The 27,715-nt window shown below is 50.2% G+C and overlaps 1 protein-coding gene across 1 annotated transcript; it reads right to left on the bottom strand.

Annotated features, from left to right (window-relative positions):
* On the bottom strand, positions 1–27,715 carry LOC119109541 (L-asparaginase). Its single transcript, XM_037233198.1, has 11 exons — positions 27,650–27,715; positions 22,418–22,532; positions 21,692–21,817; positions 6,139–6,349; positions 5,676–5,788; positions 5,115–5,267; positions 4,506–4,652; positions 3,969–4,175; positions 3,175–3,406; positions 1,415–1,530; positions 1–514 (listed from the first exon to the last, which is right to left on the bottom strand). The coding sequence occupies exons 1-11, from the start codon at positions 27,712–27,714 to the stop codon at positions 170–172; spliced, it is 1,830 nt and encodes a 609-aa protein (XP_037089093.1). The 5' UTR covers position 27,715; the 3' UTR covers positions 1–169.

The following is a 27,715-nucleotide window of genomic DNA, read 5'->3' as shown; positions in this document are numbered from 1 at the left end:
AGTCTCATGGCCGTCCCTGGCTCGGCCTAACTGGCACCTCGTCATATTTCAACATATTCTCCGCCCAGCCCTCCTAATCAGATTCCGTCCGCAAGTGCCCATCCCCAGCGCCAAGGCTCCGACGCGAGCCGCCGATCCGGCAGCTCGATGAGCGCCGCGCTAGCCGGCGCTAGCCGGAGTGGTTATCATCGAAGCTGCTGTCGCGTAACAGCCGCGCCCGGCCCGAAGCCTCGCTCGCGCTGGACAGGAAGCGCATCGACCCGGCCGCCTCGCGCGACAGCACCTCGTCACAGCGACTTGAGAGGAACGTTGAGAGGCCGGGCGTCCCGTTCAAGGCGTCCCGACCGTTGGCCTGCAGAGAGACACCGCTCTGGTCCAGCTCTCGCTGCAGGTCGTGGTTGCCGGCCATGCGTGCGTACGCGGCCGGCGTGAAGCCAAGCATGTCCTTGGCCGCCGGGCTCACGCCGTAGGCCAGCAGGAGCCGGCAGATGTCGGCATTGCCCGACAGCGCCGCCTGCCGGATCAGGGAGGAGTTAGCAGGAAGAGACGGCAGCGCTGCCTGCCGGACGTGGGAGCGGGCGTGGTTTCGTTTCAAGAATGATGGAATCGATTCAGACTCCATGTGCGAGTGACGCAAATTCGATTCGACTTCGATTCTGACCCAAGGATAGGTGGTGAAATTCTGGAATCGGTTTCAATGCAGCCAATTACCGTGGTGGCATTCTATAGGTTGGGTGTGCCGTTCTATTGAATTCGTTAAAACCTTCATAGGCCATTCGCTTTGACAGCAAGATGGCATCTATAACTCTATCCATATGGTCCACGTATAAGCTCTGTCACACTTTGAATATCATTGTTACAATGTTTCTCTCAGTAAAAGCACTAGGATGACAAACGAAATCAATGAAATCTATTGCATTTCCATAAACAAAAATTTGTTTGATTCTCAGGTCGCGTACAGCTCCACCTGGAGACGAGAACAAGCTTGCCCAAGAGTATTCCTCCGGGAGGGCACAGGGTGCTTTTATATTGGATACGAACAACAGAACAAAAACGAATCCGTTATTTCCTATCACCTGTCGGAAAGGTAAATCTCTGACTTGCATTTCTTTTTGTTTATTTTATTTTTTTGAAACCGCTAGCAGCACCTATACTTTTGAAATGGCAGCGAAAAACGCAAGACACGGTGAACAATTTTGTGCCATTAGCATGTTCCGTATAAATACATTTTCTACTTCTCGTAACCAGCCCTGCACGTGCTATAGCTCATCCATCTGCTCGCTTTAGCGGAAGGCCATTGTCCTGTTGGGTATGACGCAATCATAACTTCGTCCAAGATACACACCGCGCGCTGCTTACGCTATACTTCACTAAACAGACATGAGCGGCACCACAGGCAGCACTGGCACCATACCACGTGCAGGGCGGTGCGTCCGGTGGCGTCCGGCTGGCCGAGGTCGGTCTGGGCCAGTCGGTATGCCTCCAGCATGGTGACCCGGCCAGTAGCGGCGGCGCTACACAGCTGCTCGCCTGGCGACGGAGGGGGGGGGGGGTCGTCACAGCGGGGAACAGCTGCCCCCCTGAGGACGGGGGCTGGGGTACGTCACAGCAGGGAACATCTGCTTCCCTGGTGACGGGGGGGGGGGGGGAGGCAGAAGTACGTCACAACCGGGAACAGCGTACCCCCTGGCGGCGGGCGGGGAGAGGGCAGCACATCACGACGTGTCACAGCGCTGGCCAGTTGGAGAGTCACGTCACTACACCGTACATCCACACCTAGTGCCTGATGTCTAGAGCATGTGATCCCTGGCGGCACAGACAGCCTGACATCACAGCGCACGTCACATCGCGTCAGGTGACGTGGCGCGACAGGTGACGTGACGTGGCACGTGACGTGACGTGGCCGAAACAGGTGCGTAGTCGGTAAATTGTGATGTGACGGTAAGTCATGTGAGACATGGCGTGACATCAGTGAGATGGACACAGCTATCAAACGGAAAATTCCCAGCTGTCTCATGGAGCCACATCGAATCTTAGCAAAGCATGGATAATGGACCTCTGCGATCTGGTAATCATCTCTGACAGCCACATAGTGCCTACATGCAGAATGTAACTACACGCAATGCGATAAAAGATGACCCAAGCACATGTTTGTCTTGGAGAAACCCAGGTGATGACCGTCATTTATCGCAACAAACGCTGCATTGCATATCCAGCGCAAATACGCCCATTTCAGCGACGGCGGCTCATACAACTCTCACCCAACTTGTGCTTGATCCAGTGTACAGTTGAAATCGACTCCGGAACGAACGAAATTTGAGTTTTGCCACGATGGAATTGAGGCCTTTTAATTTGTCTCGTGATTCGAACCCAGAATTAACTCGACATAATCATCGATGACTAGACTCCATTAGGGACGCAAATAACGACACATATTAATGCTATGACACCCTATACGCGGACCAAATGAAAATCACCGATGCAGACATATCTTGAGATTAGAATAGGCGTTCTATGTAGGCCTTAATATCACAGAATACCTCCTCATTTGTCAAGGAAAGCGATTCCGCCGGGACTGATCCCGAAAAGTTGAGCCACTTCTCCTCGATTTGGCATTGAGATCAATCCAATGTTGCACTGCCTTACACGAAGTCAGAGCCAAAATATGCCCCATGCGCTGTAAGTCGGAGCCGGGCCCGATTCCATTGAAGCAGGATCAAGCACGAGTGTGCCGCCCTCTCCATCGGTAGCAGGCATTGCACGTCACGCGGTCCCGTTCTGAGGCGTCACTCTCCCACGAGTGTGTCGCCCTCTCCATCGGTAGCGGGCACTGCACGTCACGCGATCCCGCTCTGAAGCGTCGCTCTCCCACGAGTGTGCCGCCCTCTCCATCGGTAGCGGGCACTGCACGTCACGCGGTCCCGCTCTGAGGCGTCGCTCTCCCCAAAAATGACTGGGATGCCCCACTAGAGATTTTGAACTTTCGCTGCTGTTTCCATGCACCACACAATTATTGGGGGTCGACAGAGGGTAATTCTGAACTTTCTGGTCGCTTTTCCTATCCATCGACTCAAAACATCCACGCTGCTTGACAGGTATGAGACTGATGGTGAGACATGAGATTGCTCTGTCCCGCATGCACCGAGTGGCCTGCCTGCGGCTGCCGCCACTGACCGAGGTGCGCCGGCGCCATGACAAGATGGGCGCCGCAGTCCACCAATATGCGGATGCAGTCGAGCCGCTGGAACTGCACGGCCGAGTGGAGAGGCGTGGCGCCGCTGCGGTCGCGGATGTGAACGCTGGCGCCGTGCAGCAGCAGGTGACGCAGCACGGCCGTATTGCCCTCGCTCGCAGCCACGTGCAGCGGCGTGCGCCGGTCGTAGTCCATGCTGGACACGTCAGCCCCCTGAGCGAAAGGGGGTAGGGCAGGGGGAGGGGTGAACATGCGGGTAAGACGAGATACATGAGCAATCAGCCAGCATGGTACGCCTGAGTGATAAGTCCTTTCAACAACGTGGTACCGATATCCTGAGGGCCACCAAGGCACTGCAAGAACAGCATAAACACACTGGCTGCCGCTGGTCGCAGCAGCAGCTCACGACAATACGGATGCTCCTTAAGGACCCTCACTGGATTGCCATTAAGCGTACATTAGCCTGACGATTTTGTACGTCAACCTGTAGCGTAGCTTTCGCCACCATTTTGCAGCACTGAACCCTCGAAAGCCCACCTTAACGAAACAGCCTCCAGACAAACGACCCCAGCGTTCAGTCACCAGCCCATGACCTGGTCCGGCGCCGATGACCTGGTCCGGAGCCGATGACCTGGTCCGGCGCCGATGACCTGGTCCGGAGCCGATAACCTGGTCCGGCGCCGATGACCTGGTCCGGCGCCGATGACCTGGTCCGGAGCCGATGGCCTGGTCTGTAGCCCATGACCTGGTCTGGAGCCCGAGCAGCCTCACTCACGAAGTTCCGCAGCGCGTCGATGCGCTCGATGGAGCCGCATTCGGCCGCAGAGCACAGCATGGCCGGGTACAGGGTCTCGCGCAGCCGCTCCACCTCGCCGCTCGAGGTCATGTGCATCTTGCGCGCGATCGCCTCCACCAGGTCCTGGTCGTGCAGCTCCACGTCCACGTGCGCGGTCAGCTCGCCGCGCAGGTTCTGCGTTATCTTCTGTTGGCGGCAGACACGGCGCGCTTCAGTTTATCGTTGTCCTTGCGTTGAGCCGACGCGGCAACACGTTCGCAACTGCTATTTTTCGTCAGTGGCTCATATACCAGAACTTCATCAGCGGCAGATTTAGGAAACGATGTAAACTCATTCAGTTAACCCTTCTACGTCGTCAGTACCTTTTTACGTAGGCAATACGGACAGCAGTGGAGCGAACGCACACACTTTAACCCAGCACATCGGCGTAGATCAGGAATCACAGTGACACGGATGCCTGGAGCAGGTAGCCACCAAGTCTCCAAGCGCACCTGCACCTGTAGTCTCCACCCGTACCTGTCGTTTGGTCTCGAGGTCCCACTCGTCCTTGGTGAGCACGTAGGCGAGCTTGGTGAGCGCGGCCTCGGGGGTCATGTCCGCTCCGGGGAGCACGCCGGCGTCCAGCAGGGACTTGCCCGTCTCGTAGGTGGCGCTGACGGCGCCCTGGAGGACGCAACTAGCCGTTCAGAGGATGCAGGCACGGGCTAGCGTCCAGCACGGCTGTCTGCGGTCGCACAGCCTGATCTCGACATAAGGACCCTATGAGACGCATTATGCTAACCAGTTGAGGCCGGGTTGTTGAGAACTGTCCACGAGCCAGTGGCTAGAATAAACATGCCAGTGGCTGGGGTCCACGAACTAGTGACTAGTGTCCACGTGCTAGTGACTTACGTCCACGTTCTAGTTGCTAGTGTCCACGTGTTTGTCATGGCTGCCAACACGCACATTGCGTTGGGTACCCACATAGATAAACAGATAGACACTCCTCAGCAAAGGGCGGCCGGCCTATTTTATGTTTTGTCATGCCCAACCGGCGCCAGCTTAACCGTGTCAGACAAACCACAGCCTGTACACCAGCTGCATGTGATGAGCAGTCCTATCAGCTTCTTCGCTGCGTATCCACACCTGACTGCACTGGGTGCAGTTGACGACGATGACACCTCGCTGTCTGGCCTGGTAGAAGGCGTCTAGCAGGTCCTTGCGGTTGGAGGGTACATTGCCGGCCCCGTACGACTGCAGCACTACCCCCTGGATCGGTTCTTGGAGAAACGCTTTCACCTGCGCAAACCGCGCTGTGCCGTTGGTGGAGATAATGCAGCTTGCCAATCTTGGAATCGATCGGCAAACGAAAAAGTCCGTTGGTTTCTCCTGGATTGAGAACCGTGACGTTAAATGCACATGCTGTGCGCGACTCAGGCTGGCCAGCCCAGGTGCTTGGCTAGCCGTGTAATATCAGCGGGTATATCGTTCAACTTCCAAATTATCCCCAGCTGAGCACTTACACCAGTTTCGTAGCATGTGCTCTACCATCGGCGTCATTTCTAACAGGGTTTTTCTACACACACACTAACATTTCTCCTCCTACGTGGTCAACATTCACTTTGCCCACACCGGAGGCCTGGTCGTTTGCAGGGCAGTTCACCTGGTCAGGACTACTGCACGGGCGACGCAGAGCGCGTCACTGACCGTCTCCGTCGTGATGGAGGGAAACAGGCGGAGCAGCCCGACGTGTCGGCAGAGGCGGCTGTGGACCTCAAACCGGGCGATCGTCGTAGGACGGAATATCGTTCGGTAGTCAACTGCGAAAACAGTGCAGATGACATGACAGCAGAGTCTGATGATATGCTTTTTGGTGGGTGGGGAGAAGGGGGGGGGGATAAACGCGTATCGCCTTCTGAGAACAGAGCTTAGATAGATCTTTGCTTTGATAAATCAATATATGCATTCATAGTCATGAGAAAAGACACAGTTTTAGGCGGTTGCTGAACGAGGGTTCTTGCGGAAGGCAAAAACAGTAACAGCGAACGAGATGCCAGAGCCATTGTCGAGGCATATGCCACAAGGAAAGAGGTTCTAACTACCATCTCCAGAGCCCTCGGCCGCGAGCAGGAGCCAGCACCAGCTTCCACTTGGTCTGGCGGTGAGTCACCTTCGATATCGATGCCGACCGACACGAGCGGCGACAGGTTGGGTGAGCCGAAGGCGCTCAGCTTGCCCGTGCTGATCTTGGTGGTGCGGTTGCCGCGGAACAGCTCGTGGTTGAAGAACACGGTGACCTCGGGAATCGTAAACTGACCGGCCAGCAGCAGCGCCACCAGAAAGTTGTCGCGACCGTCGCTGCGCGTCTCGAAAATAGGGATCTGCAACGGCGACACGACGAAGCCCCTGTTCACACTAGGGTACGGCCTGCGACTTTCGGTACCGAAGGAGCGTTTGCCTGGCAGGTGTACCTGCTGACACTGAGGGTAGAGCTGCTCTCTTTGGCACGCGTCGCGAAACGTCGGAAGAACTGAAGTCTGCACTGTCAGGTAGCCCGCGTAAACTTGACTGAGGTTTGTTTGTGATGATCCAAGGACTTAACGGTCAACTGGTTCATATGTTTAGCACCACCACGTGCCACTCGCGCAGGATGTACTGTACTCAGCCTCCATGAAATGACATCAACCAGATGCCTTTTGCGGCGTCGGGCGACTAATGAAATAACATAGGTAAAGGTCAGTGTGATTTAGGTCATACAAAAACATGCTCAAAAGAAAACTACCGCGTTTAGAAGCTTATACAAGTTCGTGTTTATATCACTGATTGGAATAGTAATGAGTTGAGCTCATGCTGGAGCATTCAATCAGCTAACTTTATGGAATATTCAATGAGTTGGGTCATCTCCAATGGTTTTGGCAGGCAGAAGTCCACTAATGTATCATGCATGGTGTACAGGTGAAGCATCACGACTTTTTTTTTTTGCTTGGGCACATACTTGGACCACATGTGTGCATAATTTCTCTTATGGTTTAAGATCAGCCCTTTGCCTTATATAGTGCCTCACAACTGCCGTTTGTTCGCCTGAAATTCAGAGGCCATGTTTTAAACATTTAGTCTAAAATCTTTTGATTGGATCGATATTTGACATCAGAGCCCACGGCTCGGCAGTGCTCGTTGCGTGTGAGGCCAGACCCCACCACACCATCATGAAATTTCGGGTCAAGTTGATAATTTTGTGGCGTAAGTTTGCCGTGCAGTTAGCAGTGTTTGGCGCGGGCTGTTTTGTAGGGCGTCGTAGCATGCCGGATTATATGCCGTCGCCGTGCCACCGTTTGACACGAAGGTTATAGCGCTGAGCGCGTGTGCGGTTTATCGTAAGTGGCGTAGTGTTCCTGTTGACCAGTCGGTCGGAGCACGTTACGGAAGGATCTAGTGGTGGTGCCGGTCTCAGGTGGCGCGCATGTGCTTCAGTGGAGACTCGTTTGACCCTTGGGCTCCCAATTTAGAGGGAGCTGGCCGTCGTTCAGCCTGGTCTCCTGACGCGCGCTCCTGGTCGCTCGAATCGCGTCGCGATCAGGGCCGGCTCGAGCGTAGCAGTGTGTGGGAGGTGGTGGAGGGGAGACTGAGTAGGAAAGCGACGGACCCAGGTGGTCAACAGGGAAGGGGCCGAAAAAGAAAGGAGAGTGAAATCATTTAGGCCTCTGGCTCGCCCGCACCCTGCGCAGAGACCTGGCTGTTTGGGGTGTCTCTTGTCCATTCAATGGCAGCCCTCTTCTTGAGCCATGATACATTTTAAGATCGCATCAATAAATGTCGATGGACTCCGATTCCTTGGGAAATCGAGCAAGCAAAGACAATTGTTTTTGCTGGTTCAAGAAACGGAGATTAGATAAAGTTTCCATGCAGGAGACACATTCAGGCATAACAGCTGAGAACATATGGCTGAACGAATGGGGAGCACGGGGTGTTTTCGCTCACGGCGGAAACAGGAGCAGAGGGAAAGCCATCCTTATCAATCCAGATATGAAAATGTCCATCCAAACAATCGTTTAGTGTCCATCAGGTGGTTTTGTCATTCTCGTTGCGACATCAACGGGAACACATTCACGTTAGTAGACACATACGGTCCGAACACAGGCAGCCCGAGCCACTTTCGCACCTTACTTGACAAATACGAAGACATACGAACTGGTGACATCATATGGGACGGGGATTTCAACTTAGACGTGGAGATCGATAGGTTTACTGCTGCAGCCAGGTGTTACAACACCGACGAATCAAAACGGGCAGTTCAAGAATTTATGCGAGCAGACTTGCTAATAGACATTTGGAGGTCATCGAACCCTGAAGTTCGCATGCATACCCATGGACGTAGAGATCCACAAAGTAAATCTAGGATCGATCTTCTATAATTATTGACTCGTTTCTTTCCCAGGCTGAAGCACCCAAAGCCCAACTTGCGGACAGAATTATGTCCGATCGTAGGATAGTCGTTGTCGAGCTGAGCATTCCCAAAACTAAACGGGGCAAACTATATTGGAAGTTTGATAATTGGTTGCTGCGCAACGATGTTTACCTGCAATCGGCAAGGCTGAAAATGGCTGAAATTGTCCGAGATAGTTCGACAGGAATATCAGCATGTTTGCTCCTGCACACAGTGTCGTGCGTGTTACGGTGGTATACAATACAGTATTCATCTCGCAAAAAGAAGGAGGGGGAAAAGAGATTAAATGGGTAAGAGAATGCTATAAATATGATTCAAAATTCTACCTTACGCGTACCAGCCAATTCTGACGCAGCTCCATGGCTTGCTAGTGCTAAAAAGGAAAGAGGCAACATTCTGCGAGACATAACTTCGGGCATGTACAGTTGTCAGGCACGGTGGCGACACCTTCCGGAGCGAAGTACCGCTTACTTTTACGGGTTGAACAAACGCCTCCACAGGCCTGGACAGATGGTGTTTAGGCCAATGATATTAAGCTATACTAAAGCCGGGCATACCACAGAATCCACATGGGAGGTGTCAAAACATGTAAATCTATTCTGAAACACTATACAAGCGATCAGCATGTGACGTTTGGAGCGAATTAATTTCATGCATCCATGGCATGACAAACTCGGAAGCAAAAGAGCTGGAGGGCCCTCTTAGAAGACAAGAACTCTGCAAATCCGGCGTCCGTGGCGAGCTCGACTAGCCCTGGTCAGGACGGCTACACGGTACCTTTTTGCAAGCTTTTCGGCAGGAACTGGGCACCATAGTCTGTGGCGCTGTTAGAGAAACACACGAGTATGCTCACATCCCACCAGAACTGCAGAAGAGTGTAACAATTCTCAGCCCGAAGCATGGGTGATGATTTCTCAAAATGATAGGAGAGGCCAAAGTCTTGAAAGTCGCTATAAGGGACAGGTGTGAAAAATTCCTTGGATTTTTCCACTTACGATCTGGCCTTTCAACATACCATGTGTATATGATATATATATATATATATATATATATATATATATATATATATATATATATATATATATATATATATATATATGCATTAGTACATGTAGGCAGCAATGTATGTTCTATGCAAGAGTTGCCAAAGACCTTGGAATAGACACATTTTATCAGCTTTATCTGTTCTTCCTCGAGTTTTCTGATTATCCCCCTCTGCCCATCATTGAGACTGAAAAGTGGCTGGCTGATGTTTGATATCCATTAATTGTACTAACGTTTCGAAATTACATCTTGCATTTTCAAAGTTACTCACATACATCATACAAGTGACGAATATTTAATTACATATTACGGTTGGTGTAAACAGTAAGGTAAAACCGCTAGGCATCATCAAGCTCAGTTCGATCCCCAAACTTTATAGTCTAGATAATGTGGTTGACATTTTTTGGGGAGTATAAGAATTCAAGCGGCAAAACACGGACTGAGTGGTAAGATATACCACCTACGGATGATAGCGATCGTTCCTAAATGAGATGAGGTGAAGGGTGATGAAGGGGGTCGCTTGCTTGCTTAGTTCCGGTGACAATGCTTTGATCGTGAGAGCCTTCAGGACACAAAGCTTCCTCCAGTTTGATGATAATGTTAAGATGTTAGTGTTTCTGGTGAAGTCGGTTGATGTTCCCGTCGTGTTCTTTTTGCACGTGCTCTTTTGGATCACCATCAGCCAAGTGCGTCGTCAACCGCCTTGAGAGTGTGGTGGTAGTGACACCAACGTAGTTTCATTGCTTTAGGAGTCTCCAATCTCCTGTGTCACAACGAAATTGGCAAACGACGTTGGTTCGTTTCAAGGAGTTAAAGTTGGCTGTGAGGTTATTTTTATGATGGGTTGGGTGACCACTCTCTTTTTGTAGTAGATGGTGAGCGTTATCTTGCCGTCCTGGCTGACTAACTTGACGTTTTCAGATATCACTTTCTTGAGAATACGCTCGTCTGTCTCATAACTATCAGACATTCGATTATAATGGAAGGGCTTGATTGGGTTTGGTTGATGTTTGACGGCGTCAACTTTTTCTGATATTGTGACACAAAGCTGCTGGTCTCACGGTCGATGGCGCTGCTGGAGAAGCCAACCTTTACTAGAACTTGCTTGATGCGCCGCAGTTCAGTGTGTAGTTGCCACCAATCGTAACAGAGTTTGAAGGCTCTTCGGAGGTAGGAGCGCACTACACTGATCCTGTACCGGTCGGGGTATTCGCTTGTGACACTGAGGCATCGTCCAGCATCTGGTAGCTTTTTGAAAACTGTCGTCACGAATCGTCGGTCAGCAGTGATGTTTCTATCTAGAAATGCAATACGGTTATTGACGCCCAGGTCGTAGATGAATCGGAGAACTGAAGCTTGTTCCATTGCACTTTTTAGTTAGATCAGTTGGCTTCCATCACTAACGTCTACGAAAGTCAGCATCAATGTTCAATGCAGTCTTAATGATCAAGTGAAATCCGTGCGTACTGGACCATTATTTGCTTAGTGATTTCTGACGTATTTGCCTACACATTTGCAAGAATTAAGTATTCAAACAGATGTGGATGTCACCACTCGTTTACACGTAGGCTCTCCACCAAACCGAGGTTTCATCGATAAAATATATGCGCTTCATTTAACGTAAAACAGGTACAGGCACTCCTCCATTCACCAGTAATGAAAAGGGTCCTCAACCTTTCCCTAAATAGCTGAAGTAGATGCCCTACTGTCGAGAATGTCTTTCCTTATTCATTTCCTTTCACCTGCCCCTCAAGCCCGCGGTGTTTAGGGGACACTGCTCCAAACCTTTGCGTCTCAGAACGGTAAGCGACCCGAACCCACCTAACTTCGAATGCGTGGCAAATCAAGCCCCGCAGTGCCAGTATGACGCGCAATGCAGGTTGGGTATAAAAACATTGCTGGTTGAGCTGGGTCTTCAGTGGCCACATGCCATTATACTGATGTACCCATATTCGATGCATAATGAGCTCAACCACGCAAATACGCAGCCATAATCCTGGTAAGGGGAGAGACATAGGGTTTACAAATGGCCCCCTCTTGGCGAAAGGCCTGCTCCCAAAACATTATCGGATATAGCTCACTTGATTTCAATGGGCGCAACTTCCTCCGTTTTATTCCAATATGTACCTTTTTATACCAACACAAGCTAAAAGGCACCGATACATGTCATTTTGTTAGTATTTTGAAGTCAGTAGCCCGAAGAAACCAGGCCTTAAATGACAACATAAAAACACAGCGGCTTTTCATTTCGTAATTGCTCAGTACACTGTTTTCAATGGTAACGCTCAGGGGATTTCCCAGAATTTTTGCTGTGTTGTACAGGGATGTTGTAAATGTTGATGGTTAACGTCGATTGTATATCGAAATGGGGTTGTGGGTTTGCTTCGGCATGCCCGACCCCTATGTGTCTGGGAATTTACAACCTTTTGCCAGAATTCGTTTGTGAAAGAAGTACATCACATACTTTTGACCATGTGCGCTCGCAAGCCTTAGAACAAAATCCCTGACGCCTGGCGTTGCAGTCTCCGTAGGCTGCGCGGAGTCGGTGCCATGGCTAACGCAAGGCGGAGGTCACCGGGCAAACAAAAATGACACCGTTTGTTGCGCGCAGTTTTTCACTACTATATCATCGATTGTTTTCTTCGACTTGTTTTTTTCGTCCGCGTGACTAGAAGCACTGCCCCCTCATTTTTTCTAGCAATATTGTCATGCTCACCCGACAGATATTTCACCACCACCATACGGCAGTCGCGTGATTCCCGAAGCCCAACTTGCATGCAAGCAACAAGCGCCGTGACTAATTCAATAGTTTAGATGAAGTTCCTGTATGTTTTGTGAAGTTATGTGCTCGCACATAACGTTGTGTAATGCATAATGTTATGAATACCACTCTAAGAATAGTGGCTGAACTTACGAATCACCAACCTCACGAAGGAGAAAAAAGCTTGTTGGGAACAACACATCTACCGGCACTAGTCGTATTTCCTCAGATTAAATACGCACGCCATTGTTATTGGCGGCTGTTGGCTACATGGCCCCCTGTATTGATCTACAAGTAATTACTATTGAGGCAATTCCCTGTAATAAACCAACTGACTGGGACGACTGCAAATGGTGGCAAAACACTGGCGCGCCGACATTACATGGGCTTTTACAAAACAGATGCTTTCGTCCTAACATAGACAGCAGACGTCGCTTTACTGGCATTCAGCAACTAGCATTCATACATTCACACCAACTCATGCATGCTTGTCACCGGCCATAATAAAGGGAGTTCCATAGAGTGGTCGCTATACAAAGACTGCGCAGGTTATGTGCAACGATCAGATCCCCCAGTTATGAGCGGAGCCTCACAGCCATACACCACTTATATTTCGTAATTTATCCCCAGTAAATAGCAGCTACCTGGTGCAAGGCTCACCGTGGTATCACCACGCAGCCCCCACCTTCTCTCGTTATAGCATAATTCCGAAGTTCCTCATCGGCACGCCGGAATCCCCAATCCGCCGAAATCACACTTCGGCACGCCAAAATCCCTCATAGGCTCTGAGGAGTCATAACGCAGAGCATCCGTGACGCATTTAGCCCGTGGTGATAAAAATCCCTTCGTTAAGCTCGTGGAAAATCCAAAGTCGCCCCAAGCTGTGCGCAGTATATGAGCTATGCAAGATAGTTGAACTGACGTATAAACGCAGGCCTGACCACGACGCGTCCACTCGCGTGGTGTAAAATTCAGGCCGCCCATGATTCATTGACCTGTTATCCAGGGGTGGTAAAACTCGCCGACTTGGTGGATAAGGTCGGAGACAAAAAGGTCTATTTTCACGCGACGTTTGGTGCCAAAAATGCTTTTGACCGACAGTTTTGGTGAAGACCACGACGAAACATTACTGCGCACATCCCAAAACATTGCATGGGTTTCAATGGTAACATATTTCACCCCACGTCACCAACAAGCCTTTTGGTAAATACCCATTACCCTGCCATACGGCCCCATGGCATCTTACTCAGGCTCCATTCCAAGCCGGCGACAAAAATACCCTTTGGTTTTCAGTTGGCCGCTCGCTTCGGTGACATGTCGGCGACAAATCAGTGTGTTTCCCATGGCCCGGCCAGTCGACCCATTCGCTGTTTTTAACCGCCGACTCCCAGTGCCTCAAACTAGACAGTAAGAACTACTCAAAAGCGATCTGGATATGGCGATTCGTTTGACGGCAAGAGTATGTTTCAGTCGTTGCGATGCCACTGAGATATGCAAGGTTGGCGGTGACTTTCAATACACTGGGGCTTTGTAAGCCGCATTCGCATTGCAGTTTCATGACTATTTATCCAGTGTTCACTTTTGGGCATTATTGACTTCATTGATTGACAGTTCAGGGAAAGTGGTCGAGATGATCCAAGCAAGGCACAAATTGACCTGTGATTACATTCAAACTAACTTTTCGGGACACAGAAAAGGCTGCTGGCTCACCGTAGCAGTCTCAACACTGGACCCTCCTCCCTATGAAGAGAACAATGGGATCGGCGCCGAGGGCTGGTGACACTCCTCAGAGAAGGGAATAACGGGAGGTGACAATGGTTCTGAAGTGCCAGCTTATGATATTGTTACTTTGTCCCTGATTGAGGATGGTCACCAGTCAAATAGATTTTCAGATCAGGATTTGTATCTAGCTACCATCCAATTCAGGCCTCCAGGCCCCACCCCTTCAGTTTGCAAAGAAGTGTGCCAAATGTGGGAAGACAGGCATATCTTGGGGAAGATTGCTAGCCTTTCCTGCTCAGCCCTTTCACCTACCTTTGAAGCTAAGCCTCTGCTTGAAATGCAATCATTTTATTAATGTTTTGTTAGCATTGAAATGACTAAGATTCCCAGTTCAACATTTATCCAATATTAATCTTGCCTGCTGGAAGCTGGTATGGCAGCCAATGATGCAGGCAGTGAGGAGGCAATGAGAGGTAAAAAGTGAGGAGGTGCAGAAAATGTAGACAATGAGGAGGGAGGGGGGGGGGGGTTAAGGTTTCGTCGTCATCTGCCATTCACTCAGAGTTTACTTCAAATACAAGGTAGTTTTGTAGGATTTTGGTTCTCTTGTTATACGATTTCAGCGAAAAATTGACATCTGGCTGTCTCTGAGAGCCAGGGGCGTCAATTTTTGTAAAGTAGTTTGGGAAGGGGGAGAACTGAAGGCCCGACAACCTACCCTCCTCTATTTTCGCCAGATTTAGCCCACCTAATTTTGATTAAACGCAATATATGTTTTAATCTTTGTATGATTTATCAAGACTTTAATTTAAGCAGTATAGAAGTCATGTAGGGTTGGATCCAGGGTGCAGGCACAAGACGCATGCGTCGCGTCTGATCGGCACGTGAAGGCTTCCCTTCAAAGGCCACCTTAGGGCCGATGGCGCTCTTCTATGACAGTCATGGGAGGCGGCACGCATTTGGGTTGTGAGGGACGGGGACGAGTTAGACATGAAGGACTTTGGTCATCCCATATTCCAGAGCTTTTCACTTTAACCTCACAAACCATTGTGTGTATTACGGCGCTAGTTATGTGAAGCTTATTGCATCATTCATCCGCTAAGCTGTTACGATTTTTATCTTGTGGTAAGAGCAGCCATGACTTTTTGTTATGAGAGTAGTACGAGACGCCACTATGCAGAAGAATCAAAGAAGGTAGTCTTTGTGTTACGATAATCTTTTACCCACGTTTTTTTTTTGTAATATTCCAGCTACACACATTGTGCGGCCCTGAAGAGACAAACGCTTCAAGTGGGAATCGAGCTACAACGCCAATATAGCTCAAGGCGGTTTCTTCCATGGTATACACTATTATGAAAGCTGCCCGGAGGCTCCTACGACACTGACCGCAAACATGACGGCTGTCGGTTTGCTCTGAGCAGATTATGAAGACACCCAAAGGCGCAAAGTTGTTTTACGGTACCTTGCTAAAACAAACTAAGCTGACTTATCCTGAAAAGGCGCAAAGAAAATGGGGGAGGTGAGCTAAATCTCCCAGAGTCGCTTAACTGGGCCCAAAAGTTCTCATCTGTATACAAAAACACAAAATATTTCAAGCTGAGGTGGCTTCAGTGTCGCATTTTGCACCGCGTACTGCCAACGAACAGCCGCCTTGCTTTGTGCAGGATACGCGATTCAGACACATGTAACAAATGTCCAAAACGGCGCGAGACCATTTCGCATATATTTTGGCACTGTTCTGAGGTTGGAAGGTTTTGGGTCGACCTACGGCGCGCCTTGCGGATCCAACTTGCCATGCCGTCCGTGGTCTTGGGTCAGCACGAGGGCAATCACTCTCTGCACTCGGGAGCAGTGTTCATGAACATTATTTTAGGCAAATCATGCATATGGCTTTGTAGGATCCCTGGTTCTCGTCCAGAGCAGCAGGGCTTTGTTAAATCCGCACTACAATAAATCAGAGTTTAAAAATATATAGCTACCGTCACAAACAAAATGAACATATTTTGCGATAAGTGGACCCGCTTCACCGAACTGTTAAAGAAAAGTGAGAAGCCGCCTTAAACTGTCTAGTGTCTCACGAGGCGCACGGCATGGTAACGGACCAGCTGACGCAATTTCACTCGTTTTCGCCGTCAATTGCACCTGGACACACTGGTGATGTAATTATCCTCCCCTTCGCGGCTCTTGGGGAGGCAGAGTAACTGACCGTCGTGGAGAAAGGGAGGGTAGGAGAGTAGGGTGGGGGAAGGGGGGGGGGGGGGTTGAGAGGGTAGAAGTTGGGAAGGGGCTGTCGCAGTGAGATAACCAGCGTGCATTAAGACCAGTAGCCTTTCTCACAAAGAGTTGTTACAATTAGTTTGTGTTTGTACGTTGTAATTTAGAATGCACAAACTACAAATTACGACTGTTTCATAGAACTAGCGAAGGCTGTAGAATTGTAGTTGTAAAACTCTGCGCCGTGTGTAATTTCTCGCATGCCAATCACCGACCTTGCCAAGGACGTAAAAAAGTACGCCTGACCGCTTTTTAGCACCCCATACGCCCAACGCTGACGTGACGTCACTGGAGTCTTGACACCGCGAGAGCAGCGCGCAACCCCGCACGATGCATATTACGATCTGGATATTTGCGTTTCCGTTGGTTGCAGCTGCATTGCATGCCAAATTTGCCTGGGAAAAGCCACCCTTTCTTCCTTCCGTCCCTAAAAATAGGTTGCGTTATCAAACGATTAGTTCGGTGTGAATTCGGTAAACCTAACTTAAATTACATCGCCCACACTGAACGGGACGTTGGCGTCAGTGCATGCAGTCAGGCTCACGCAGTCGGGCTCGCCGTTCTCGCTGTCCCCGCTCCTTCCCGTGCCGGTTTCTGTGTCACCCATGTGCACGCGCCCAGGGTCGCACTCAGAATCCTGGTGGAGCACGAGTGACACAGGGCTTTATGGAAAACTCCTGGTGAAAGTTCCTAAGTTTTGAGCGGACCTTAAAGTTTCCTTTTCTTTCGTTTCTGTTTTTATCCACTTATTCCGACGGGCGTGTTCATGAAGGGGCCATGGAATAGGCACTGACACCACATACTTGTTTCGTTTAGGCGGCGTCGTCAGTGAAACACTGGGGCCACAGAATACTTATGGTGCGACATTCTGGTCGCACGGGCGCCAGGCCTCATGATCGATTCAGAGGCCCTCTAAGGAAACACTGGTCCCCTTTATGGCGCCGGCCGTCCTCTGATGGGAGCAGTTAGTGCGACTCAGAGTAGAGGACTTCAGTGACGCACAATAAGTTCTTGCGGGTACAGGGGATCTACTAAATGACACAGGGATCACTTTTGATAAAATCAGGCCCCTGGAAAAAAACGGAGCAAGGTCGTTTGTTGATTATTGGGCCCACTGTCCGACACATACCCATTCCATTGCGTCAATCAGTGCGGGCCCTGTTATTACCCTATTTCCTATCTCCCTTTATTGTCGGGGGACCCAAAAATGCAAGAGGCTCGCTGACATGCTAGGTTCCGTCATTGTCCCTTTCTAGCAAACGGGCCCGCTGCCGACTTGGATCCCCTTGCTGACACAGGATCCCTCGTCAGGCACTGTGGCCCCATGACAAAACACAGTGTCTCTTTTTCATCTGCGCTTACCTAGCCTCCGCGCGTACTTGCCATAAGTTCGTACCAACAGCAGGGTCACAATCAATACTTTATTCAGAGGGTGGGGCAGGCCGCAGCGAGAATGCATCACAATTATACATTTTCTTCTAAGAGCGCTGTGGTAAATATGAAGACCTGTGGGTAGGTGGAGCGCCCCTTGACTGTGCTCCTCCAAAACAATCAAACAGCAGCGACAGCAGGGTTTGAAGACTATGATCTTGTAGGCAGGGGTCGGTTGTGAGTTTGTGAGGGCCCTTTGTGAGTTTGTGAGGGCCCTCGTTTGACACCCGTCTACCTTATTTGGTTGCCCCCTTCACAAGTCGTTTGACCTCAATGCTACAAAATGTCAGGAAAATATAAATATCACAGGGATCTTCTTCAGACATGACCTGCGGTTCATGACCGTTCCATTAAGATAAAGGACTATTCCGTGCCATCAACTTGAAAAACAACCGTAATCAAAATCGAGTGGCCTAAGAGCCGGCGAGAAATGCATCTAGAGCGAAGTTTATTCATAAACACCGTGGTTTGTTCACAGTTCCTCACAAGGGCGTAATGTCGCTGAATAATTTGTTGGGGGGGGGGGGGGGCGGGAAATGGCTCACGCTATCACAAAATATGTATTTCACCTAGGTCCTAGGTCATCCCCGATGATTTAGAAAAGCTGACGCCCCTGCTTGCAGGATAAAAGAAACACTAACCGAACCAGTACGACTTTGCTTGCTACTTTCAATCAAAACTTTATTAATTCCTTGCCTCCAATCACTTTGAATGCTGCATCTACCCTACGTTTCCGCTACGCCACCGCGATCGAGACAGCAGCGGCAGGGGCCTATGACACAGGACACCAGTGACGTCATTGCCCTGTGCTGAATGGCACGGGATTCCACCAATAGGAAATCCAACGATGCCCCCACCCCCCTCCCCTCCAGTGTTTCACCCGCCAGCTGATGTTGCCAATGTCCGACGGGCGCACAACAAATTATGCTAAGGATAATCGTAAATACCGCGGTTTGCAAACAAAAACAAAAGAAATGTATCGGAAGTGTCAAGGAGCAGAATATTACGTTCCCCAATACCAGTAATCAAGTACATTTATCACTGTATTCACCGTGCGTCTTAGTTTTAAGCAGAAGTAAACAAACAATATTGGCACCGTCATGGCAAACAGCGAAACGGTGACTCATTGGACCAGCATAATACTAGTGTTCTGTATGATAGGCACCTACATTCCACTTACATACATGGGATTCATGCATCGTTCACACCCGGTGATAGCTGTCCCTGTTTGGCGTCAACGTGAATGGCGTCGCATGCCCGCAGTTCGACAGGATGGCATGCCGGTTTTCACTTGCATGGGTAGAAACTAAACTTAAAATTAAGACATTTCATAACCTATTTGTACAGCCATTTCATCCCGGCAGTGACTTGGATGCCAGTAGGCCTACTCACGGAAAATGACCACCTTCCTATCAGTACCCTCCCACCCCTGAAACGCGCTAGCACAAGGCAACGCAGGATTTCGATGGGGTCGGTGCGGCTGCCATGGCCATTTATAGTGATGGGTAATAGCGCAAAGGAATGAATTTGCTGCACGCTTGGTTGCACGGGCCATACGCAGAGTTAAAGATGATTAAATCCATCAACACCATCACTGGGTCACTTCATCTGAGCGTTGCGTTCTGCGAGCTTGTTTGTCCTTCCACTTCCTCCGATTACTTGTTTATTTTGCCCCAGGGGATCCTTGCCAGCCTCCTTCTGCGAGCTTTGCGTCCACAATCCATTTTCGCTAGTGGCATTGCCTTAAGCTTACGATCACCTATTCTACAACGGGGTAGGCCATCGTTGATTTGTAGCTGTAATTTGTACTTTTAATCTTACAAATGCACCGCGGCTGGAAAATCAGCTGGCCTTTATGAAACATACCAAGATACGGTTGTAGAAATTCTCGAGAGATTTGTCAATTTTTGTGTGTGGTTTTGTAGGTTTGTAATTTGTAGTTGTTGTTTGTAGGTTTCTGCTTCATGAAACACATTTTTACAACCACACATACAAATTTACAAACTACAATACAATTGTACAAAAAACTGCCTCTGTGAGAAATGCTACAGGTTGTCGCACACCCTACGGCAACTCGCGCCGTCAAGCATCTGTATAATTGTACAGCATCGTATATGTCAGGCTGTCATTAAAAGTGGGTGGCGCAACAGCACGGTTTGTAAAAGTAATAACAGTGATAAGGATATTCCATATGTTGTCAGTTGAAGTAAATGTGTCATTGATATGGTGTTGGTTTAATATCAATCGTGTTGTAGGCGGATGTGGCATGCTATATTGGCTGTACATGTGCCATAAATGTGCCAAAGCTCAATGTTTCCCTGTGTGTGTAAAACTATAATGTGCAATAAACCTTCAAGAAGACCAATTCTCGGCGCGGCCCGTCCTAGCCTGAACGTGGTCCGTCCAAACCTTGATGTCAACTGACCTTCGGGTCAACCGCTGCCACCGGCTGCAGGCCATCGCAGTCCAGGGACGCGTAGCGATCGTTTGAGGCGACTCGATCCCTCCCCCCCCCCCCCCCCCGGAGGGCGAGTCCAATCATAATTATTCTTTACCCGCCTGTGTTAGCGGAACCGACGCGCGGGTGGTGCTTGAAAAGTGAATATTGGCCAACTTCGGGCCTTGGAAGGCCTGGCCACCTGAGTTGACGAAATCAATGGAACTGAAACGGTTCATGTTTTTGGTGATCGTAAACAAAGTATTGCGAAAACGCGCACTTTCCGTGGGGATATTGCTCAGCGTGAACTGGGTGTGCATAATGTCGCTTTCAATGCCTGTCTATTTAAGCCCCAGTGCAGTATTTCAAACAGGATTTAACAAGGAGCCATGATCGCTTCCTGGTCGGCTTCTGACATCGCTGTGGGTCGAACAGTGTCCAGCTTGCTTAGCCTTTTGTCGATGGAACACCCGCCTGCAACACACAGCTGGGCACGTCCTTACCTTCCCTGACTGCCGGGATATGCCATTATTCACCAACCTTTACCTAAACCTTAAGCTGTCTAAAAACTGGTGGATGCGTGGCCTGCTCTTGATTGGAGGAGCCCGGCTGTACACACCGATCCAGAGCTTGGCCATTGCGGTCGCCCTCTCTGATCTCCGTTACCATGTGTCCGCCTGATGCTGCTGCTGCGCCCAGATGTTGAACCTGCGTTATCGGCATCTAGGCGCAATTTAAGACGGTCGTGCGCTTTTTTCATGATTCACATGGTTGATGTTTCCGTACTAATGGAGCATGAGGGCAGCGTACTATTTACGTTGCCATGCTACATGCAAATCCTGCCTGTCAAACACCTTGCATGCCTCTTGATCGGACCTGATCATCATGACCTGCCTTGACACGCCGGAAAACGGCTTAACTTTCAAAGAGTTGCGTTCCTCATTGCAGAAAACTGCATGAAGCTGCCATCAGCAGCTGCAAAGATATCATCAGAGAGATCAGAGATATCAGCTGCAGAGATATCATCAGACCATCAGAAGCAAGGCCGATTCGGCCGAGTTGATCTCAAGCGTTTCCCTGCTGAGGTCGGCTGATGCTGGGACAAGCATGCTTAGCAGCCTGGCTAGGGATACTGATATTTGTGAAGATGCTGCCAGCAAAACTCCATGGGGTGCACACTGATTACGCAGAAGAGAAAGGCCTATAGCAGGACCAAACGTTTGAAATATGAACTAGATACCTCTAGGACGGCTCGAATAACAGCCGTGCCGCAGAACGAAAAGTTTGCCTGCTGTTTAACACATACTGTAGTGCGGTTGCCAGTTTGTATCATTTTGTGAAAGCCCTGCCCGCCCCCAATGTTGAGTTATATGTATGTGTACGCATGTAGTACATACATATGTACTACACCGCATGCATAGGAATGCAGTATCCACATAACACGTACTGCGCATGCGCAGAGTATGCAGTAGCCACGACAAACGGGTCCTTCCGTAAAGGTAATGACACACTGCTCCTCAAAAGTTGACAGGTGCCCGGAGGTAAGAGCCTTCTGTACAGCTCAGCTCTTAGAAGATGGTGTTGCCTGTCTCGGCTGGTCTCAGTCATACCTGCGAGCCGGTAATGATGACACTCTTCCCCAAGTTCTCCAGCATGAAGGACAGCGCCGAGGCCGTGTACGCCATCGTGTCGGTTCCGTGGAGGATTACGAAGCCATCAAACCAGTTGTAGGCTTGCTGGAAGGCAAACGCATTTGTTTCAGTGCGAGCGGTGTGGTTGGGACTTCGCCGGAGTCCCTGAAGCAGCCCATTTGGATGGGCTGCGCTCTCAAGCGCGTCCATTGATTCAAGTCGCATCTTCACGGCGTCTCGTCACTGCGAAAGCATGCTCAGACCGTCAACCATGAGTCTGCCTCCCCGCCGGCCTGGATGGCAGTCATGCTAGGGCAAGTGCCAAGATCGCTGGGTTCCTGTGGACCAAGCGGAGGTCAAGCCTAGGTATGGAGGCAACACAGGAGACCGACAGCATGCCCCGTCATACGTGTTTCCTTAAGCCCACAGCTCCGAAAAAAATACTTTCAAACCCGAAAGGTTCTGTCTTAATGAAAAAAAAACGGTTCTGCTCATTTCCTTTCCATAGCATCATAGGAAGAGGGGGAACTGTGCTGTGATAATGCAGAAAATCTGCGCAGGTTTACAGTTCTAATCTTCCCTTTGTACACCATCCTACCATAAGCACGCCTACGACCTCGCGTGTGTAAAGCATACACTGCTTGGCTTAGGCCCTCGACAACGACATCTGGAGCGGTGGAACTAGCTGCCTTTCGTCTGTCCTACCTTGACGTCCTTGGCTATCCGGATCCAGTCGTCCATAGTCATGTTGCTGGAGTCCAGCAGCGGGTCATACTCGTACACAGTATAGATGACTCTGGAGTCTGAGGCGTTGGCAGGCCTGCGGCGAGGTAAGCAGCACGCTCACTTCTGGTATCACAGAGGTTTGGTGCACCATTTAGGCGGCGGCAGGGGAGCAGGCGCCGACATGCGTCTGGAGATGACTGTAAGGACCAGGCATGCCAACTTCTAAAATCGGATGGGGGCTAAGTCGATAGCGTCGATCTAACCTACCCCAAAAACTCATTTCTCCCCAGATTCTGGTCACATTAGTTGATGCCCCTGATGTCAAAACAGTTGTTTTTAATGTGGTCCATTCCAGCAATGTTTTTCTGCTCAGGAACTTCTCTCCTTGCAAGCAACTGTGAATTCGATTTCTGGGAACAGCTTAGGCTGGAGTGTAATCATAGAACAAATAATCCTGGTAAATCGATCGGTTGTAAGCGAAACTGGATGCTGTTTTTGGTTCATCAAAGGTGCCCGACCTTCAAAAAGACGGGTTTCAAGAATGGTTGCTTCATACAGAATGAGAAGACCGTTCTATGCAGAATGGCGTGTTCTGACATGTTCATATTAGAAACCGAGGAAAGTGCTTCGGGTACGTTCCAGGCTTTATTTACATATAAACGCGAAAGTGAGCTTGCACGACCATCTCAACAGACACGTCGATAACTGGAAGGACATAGTAGTAAAGTACAGGCTGGCAGCCGGACGAGTCACCGAGCGGGCAAGCTAATGTTTGGCGCTACCAACGCCTTGACGTGTGCAGAAGGTTACCATAAGCAAGAAGCGTGTTGAGCTCCTGGTGTTGTGGCGTTGTGAGTGGGGAGTTCTTGTGTTGAAAATTATCGACCTTTAGTGTAACAGTCCTGCAGAGGGCTGTTATTGTCCCGATCGACGTCCTATCTCGTGAAAAACCTGTCGACATTTGCAAACTAGCATAGCATACGAGAACGTTTGCATGCCAAAAACTTGATGTATGTCTGTAACTGCAAGACTAGTACAGCAACAGTTTTTCAGAGGTATAAATGTTCTGCATTTCTTTGTCACAGTATTCACTATTTTGCCCATATGCATTGGAGGGCTAGAAAGGCATTGCAGGGAGGGAGAGAGCTCAAATCGGCATTACGGGGCCCAGTCCTTTCCCTGAAAGCATATCAAGTGACGCCCTTGGTAAGAACCAGGCTTATGATACGTATATGAAGCAAGGCTTGAATGAGCTCAGTGATTGGGGCATTCAGAGGTCACTAATGATATCGCATGCCGTTGAGGCACGGAGCGTGAACATTAGTATAAGACCCATCAAATATCCGTCCAGAAATGGCAGCTATAACTTCGTAAAAGAGCACGTCGATGAGACACGCGTTATGCAAGATTATGACGTTGCGTGCGATGTCTAAAAACGCCTTCGAGTTATCATCCACAAATCGTCACGCTTTAAAAAAAACAGCCAAATCAGTTGCAAAACAGTCTTCACATTCATGGTTAAAGTGAACCTTTTTCTGCTTGGCGTCAGGTAAAAGACAAATGTGCACCACCACGGGCCGCAAAAGACGCTTGACGTATCTGAAAACCTCGGGAGCACGCGTCCTGACTGCGTTGGCATAGATCAGGGAGGGGGAGGAGGGGGGGGGGGGGGGGGGAGGCATGGCACGTCGGCAGGCCGCAGCCGACTTGCGGGTCGATCTCTGGGCAGCCAACGACATTCCGGGCGACTGGGGGCGCGACCAATCACCGCGCAGTGCGGCGGGGGCCTGGCGCGCGGCCGTTTTGGTAGCGCTTGCGCAACGGTGTCGTTGCCAAGAGGTCATTCGATGCGGCGCGCCCGTCGACTGAACATGTATGCCGTGGAGTAGGCGGTTCGAGCCAGCTGTATCGGCGACGCCGCCGGTGCAGCGGGCTGATCCGGGCTCAGGTGGCAGAGGGTTGATGGCCGCACGTGCGTCGATGAAACGGAGGGGGGGGGGAACGCCGGGTGGGGGCGAGCGTGGGCTCGGCAGCACCTGTCGCGCTCAGCAGGTACTAGTCGGGGCCAAGGCCGTCGATGTCACGCGTCCCCGACGGAGGAGAGTTTTACGTCGCGAAGTGGTGAGGTTCGGCATGAACGTTCGGGATGTATATGGTTCAGTCAAATGGACGGCGGCTCGGACTGCGCGCCCAACCCAGCCGGCAGTGGGCCCACGTGGGCCGCCGCCTCCGTCTGAGTGCGCTGCAGGGCGGGGAGACAGAGGAATGCCACCGATGCGACGCGGGCTCGTCTCCTGAAGTATGTGGCGACGTCTGCAAGACATTATCGACAAACATAGCATCTCCAACTGGTCAGCCAAGTTCAGCTCGCAATACAACCCCGCGCTCGCTACCGCGACCATATTTATCAATTCGAGAAGTGCTACTGACATTCACATCAAACAGTGCAATAATATCAACAGAAAGTAAGAAAAAGTAGGAAGCGCGAGAGCTTAACGGATGCATTATCTGGACGAATTTTGTTTTGAAGTGCAAAGTCATTTACTCCAATCAGATCGCACTTTCACATATACAACGTGCAGGATGGCTCTGTCCAAGTGTGTGCCACCATGAGAAATTCAGCACTGGGATATGTCAGCTTATCATCATACATATATTACCACAAACGCAGAGACGTCAGACATCCACAGCTACCCCCTTAACATAACAAGTCCTTCGCCGCGAGCCTGAGATATTTTACCTCGCAGGCAGTGCGAAAAAAGTCAAGGCACATTTGCGTTGTTTGAGCCATCTAACACGCTAGAGTCACCCATCAAAAGATTCTCGGATTAGTTAACATTTACAGTCTAAAACGTGCTCCGATTTCACTAGCTAGGATTAACCAGCGATTTTCAGCTAAGGCTAGCATTTTCATAACCATATAAATGATTGGGCTATTGCGACTCCGGTAATGTCGCAAGAATGAAGTCATGTTGCATCGATAACACCCGCTGTAAGCAGCAGTTTTAAGCCTACATTCCTATAGCTTGCCGAGCTTCTCCGTTCTCAAAGTTTATAAGCGTGAACGGTGAACACCAACAGTGATGCAGTATAGATTCAACAGTTTCAAACACCTTCCAGTTCCGCATGAATTTTCCATCAAGCCCCCATGATTAATTCGTATATCATCGTATATAATAATCATGTTACTTCACACCTGGCCGTCAGAGATATACAGACGGCAGCAATCGATCATGGCAGCTGGGTCTGCTGACGTGTAGGTCAGGTCAACATATTCCAGACGCCGGTGGGGCCTGGCTTACTTCCGGCCCCGGCCACGCCCGGTCGTCAGTGGCCTGGGCGAACGAGACTGCACTCACACGACATTGCCGGTCACGGTCACGCTCCCGGTCACGGTCACGGCCACGGTCCTCGTCACGGACAAGGTCACGGTCACGGTCACAGTCACAGTCACAGTCACGGTCACGGTCACGGTCACAGTCACGGCCACGCTCCCGGTCACGGCCACGGCCATGGTCATCATCACGGCTAAGGTCACGGTCACGGTCACAGTCACGATCACGCTCCCGGCCACGGTCACGGCCGTGGTCACCATTACTATCACGATCACGATCACGATCACGGCCACAGCCACATTCACGGCCACGGCCACGGCCACGGTCACAGTCACGACCATAGTCACAGTCACGGTCACGGTCACGGTCACGGTCGCGGTCACGAGCACGGTCACGGTCACAGTCTCGGTCTCGGTCACGGTCACGGTCACGGTCACGGTCACGGTCATGGTCACGGTCACGGTCACGGACACGGTCACGGTCACGGTCGCAGTCTCGGTCTCGGTCACGGTCACGGTCACGGTCACGGTCACGGTCACGGTCACGGTCACGGTCACGGTCACGGTCACGGTCATGGTCATGAGCATGATCACGGTCATGGCTACGGTCGCGGTCTCAGTCCTGGTCACGGTCACAGTCACAATCACGGTCACTGCGTTCTTTTAGCATTGTTGGGAATTCATCGTTTCGGAATTAAGTAAAACTTTCAGACAGCAAGGGAGAAGTGCTTCGCGGGGCGCGGCGGAGAATTATGCAGTTTAATAATACGCAATCTTCCATACCAACTTATTTTGCAGGCTGGTAACCTGTCACTTTTATCATTTTGTTATGCCAATAACAAACTATCTCTCATAAAGCTAAGCCAGCTGAAATAATGTGACATATATCCATTCAACGGAAGGCTACCCTCTTAATGATGAGCATGCACGTGGTCCTGTTAATAGCACATTCATTTTCTACTTAAGGTACGACAATATTATCCTTGCTGTTATTTCTTCAGCACGTTTTATGTATCTAACTGAAGCAGTTTACTTTTAACCTCAATCTCATGTACGTGTTGGTGAATGTGGATTGTTCATTAGTCAAGTTAATAAAAAACCGTGTTTGCTCTCACCGCCAGATAAAAAGCGTAACCGCTAAGCGGATAAGCAATGCAATAAATCTTACATACCTTGGGTTCTAAGATGCGCCAAGACTTTGCGGGCCTAAACTGAAAAGCTCCGGAGCACAGCTTTCATAATGTTTACATTCTGCTTAAATTGGATGCCATTGTTTAATGACACACATATCTAAAACATGACTTGTCCTTTGTCAAAACAACGTGGGATAGATCCATTGAAAAATGGGAGGGGAAGCATCATTGGGCCCTCGGCTCGGCCCCCAAATCATTTTCAAAACTGACACTCTACCCCATCGCTCCTGCCTTTCCCAGTGCACGAAACGGACTGAATCAATCAGTGCTCCGCGTGGTCCGGTCCTGGCTGGATCAGTCATTGCTCCGCGCGGTCCGGTTCTGGCTGGACCAATCAGCGCGCCGCGTGGTCCGGTCCGGTTCGCGTGGTCCGGTCCGGTTCGCGTGGTTCGGTTCGGTTCGGCGGATTTGATGGCGTTCGGGTCAGAGCTAAATGCCACGTGCAGATTTGGAGGCGTCCATTTTTCTAATCTAAATACAATTTGTGGTTTTGGAATGGCTGACATTGTCAGTTCGCAGGCTGACTTAAACGGATGGAAATGGCTGCTCTATGCAAACGCCGAAGTTAATGGTACTTTACTATCAAGCGAGTTGTCATCGCCTTCACCTTACACTTAAGCTCACGTGCGAGCACAAACAACTTTAAAACAAGTCCACAACTGAAAATACCTCTAGAAGACTTACGGCAGCACAAGAGCGGCCGTGTCCGCCTGTCGGAAGCGTTGCCCCGCGTACTCCCGGTCGTGCATG

Source organism: Pollicipes pollicipes, unplaced genomic scaffold (assembly GCF_011947565.3).
Source record: "Pollicipes pollicipes isolate AB1234 unplaced genomic scaffold, Ppol_2.1 Scaffold_2555;HRSCAF=2994_pilon_pilon_pilon, whole genome shotgun sequence".
In the NCBI taxonomy this organism is placed as follows: Eukaryota; Metazoa; Arthropoda; class Thecostraca; order Pollicipedomorpha; family Pollicipedidae; genus Pollicipes; species Pollicipes pollicipes.
Note: the sequence above shows the minus strand (reverse complement) of the source record. Positions and strands in the feature narration are given on the sequence as shown.

What these genes read in the sequence shown, in the direction of transcription:
- LOC119109541 (XM_037233198.1), bottom strand. Translation starts at nt 27,714, where the DNA reads ATGCACGACCGGGAGTACGCGGGGCAACGCTTCCGACAGGCGGACACG. An exon ending in CATGGCGCCGGCGCACCTCG is followed by an intron (nt 1,531 to 3,174) that starts GTCAGTGGCGGC and finishes CTCCGTCGCCAG; the next exon opens with GCGAGCAGCTGTGTAGCGCC. An exon ending in GACGCACCGCCCTGCACGTG is followed by an intron (nt 515 to 1,414) that starts GTATGGTGCCAG and finishes CTGATCCGGCAG; the next exon opens with GCGGCGCTGTCGGGCAATGC.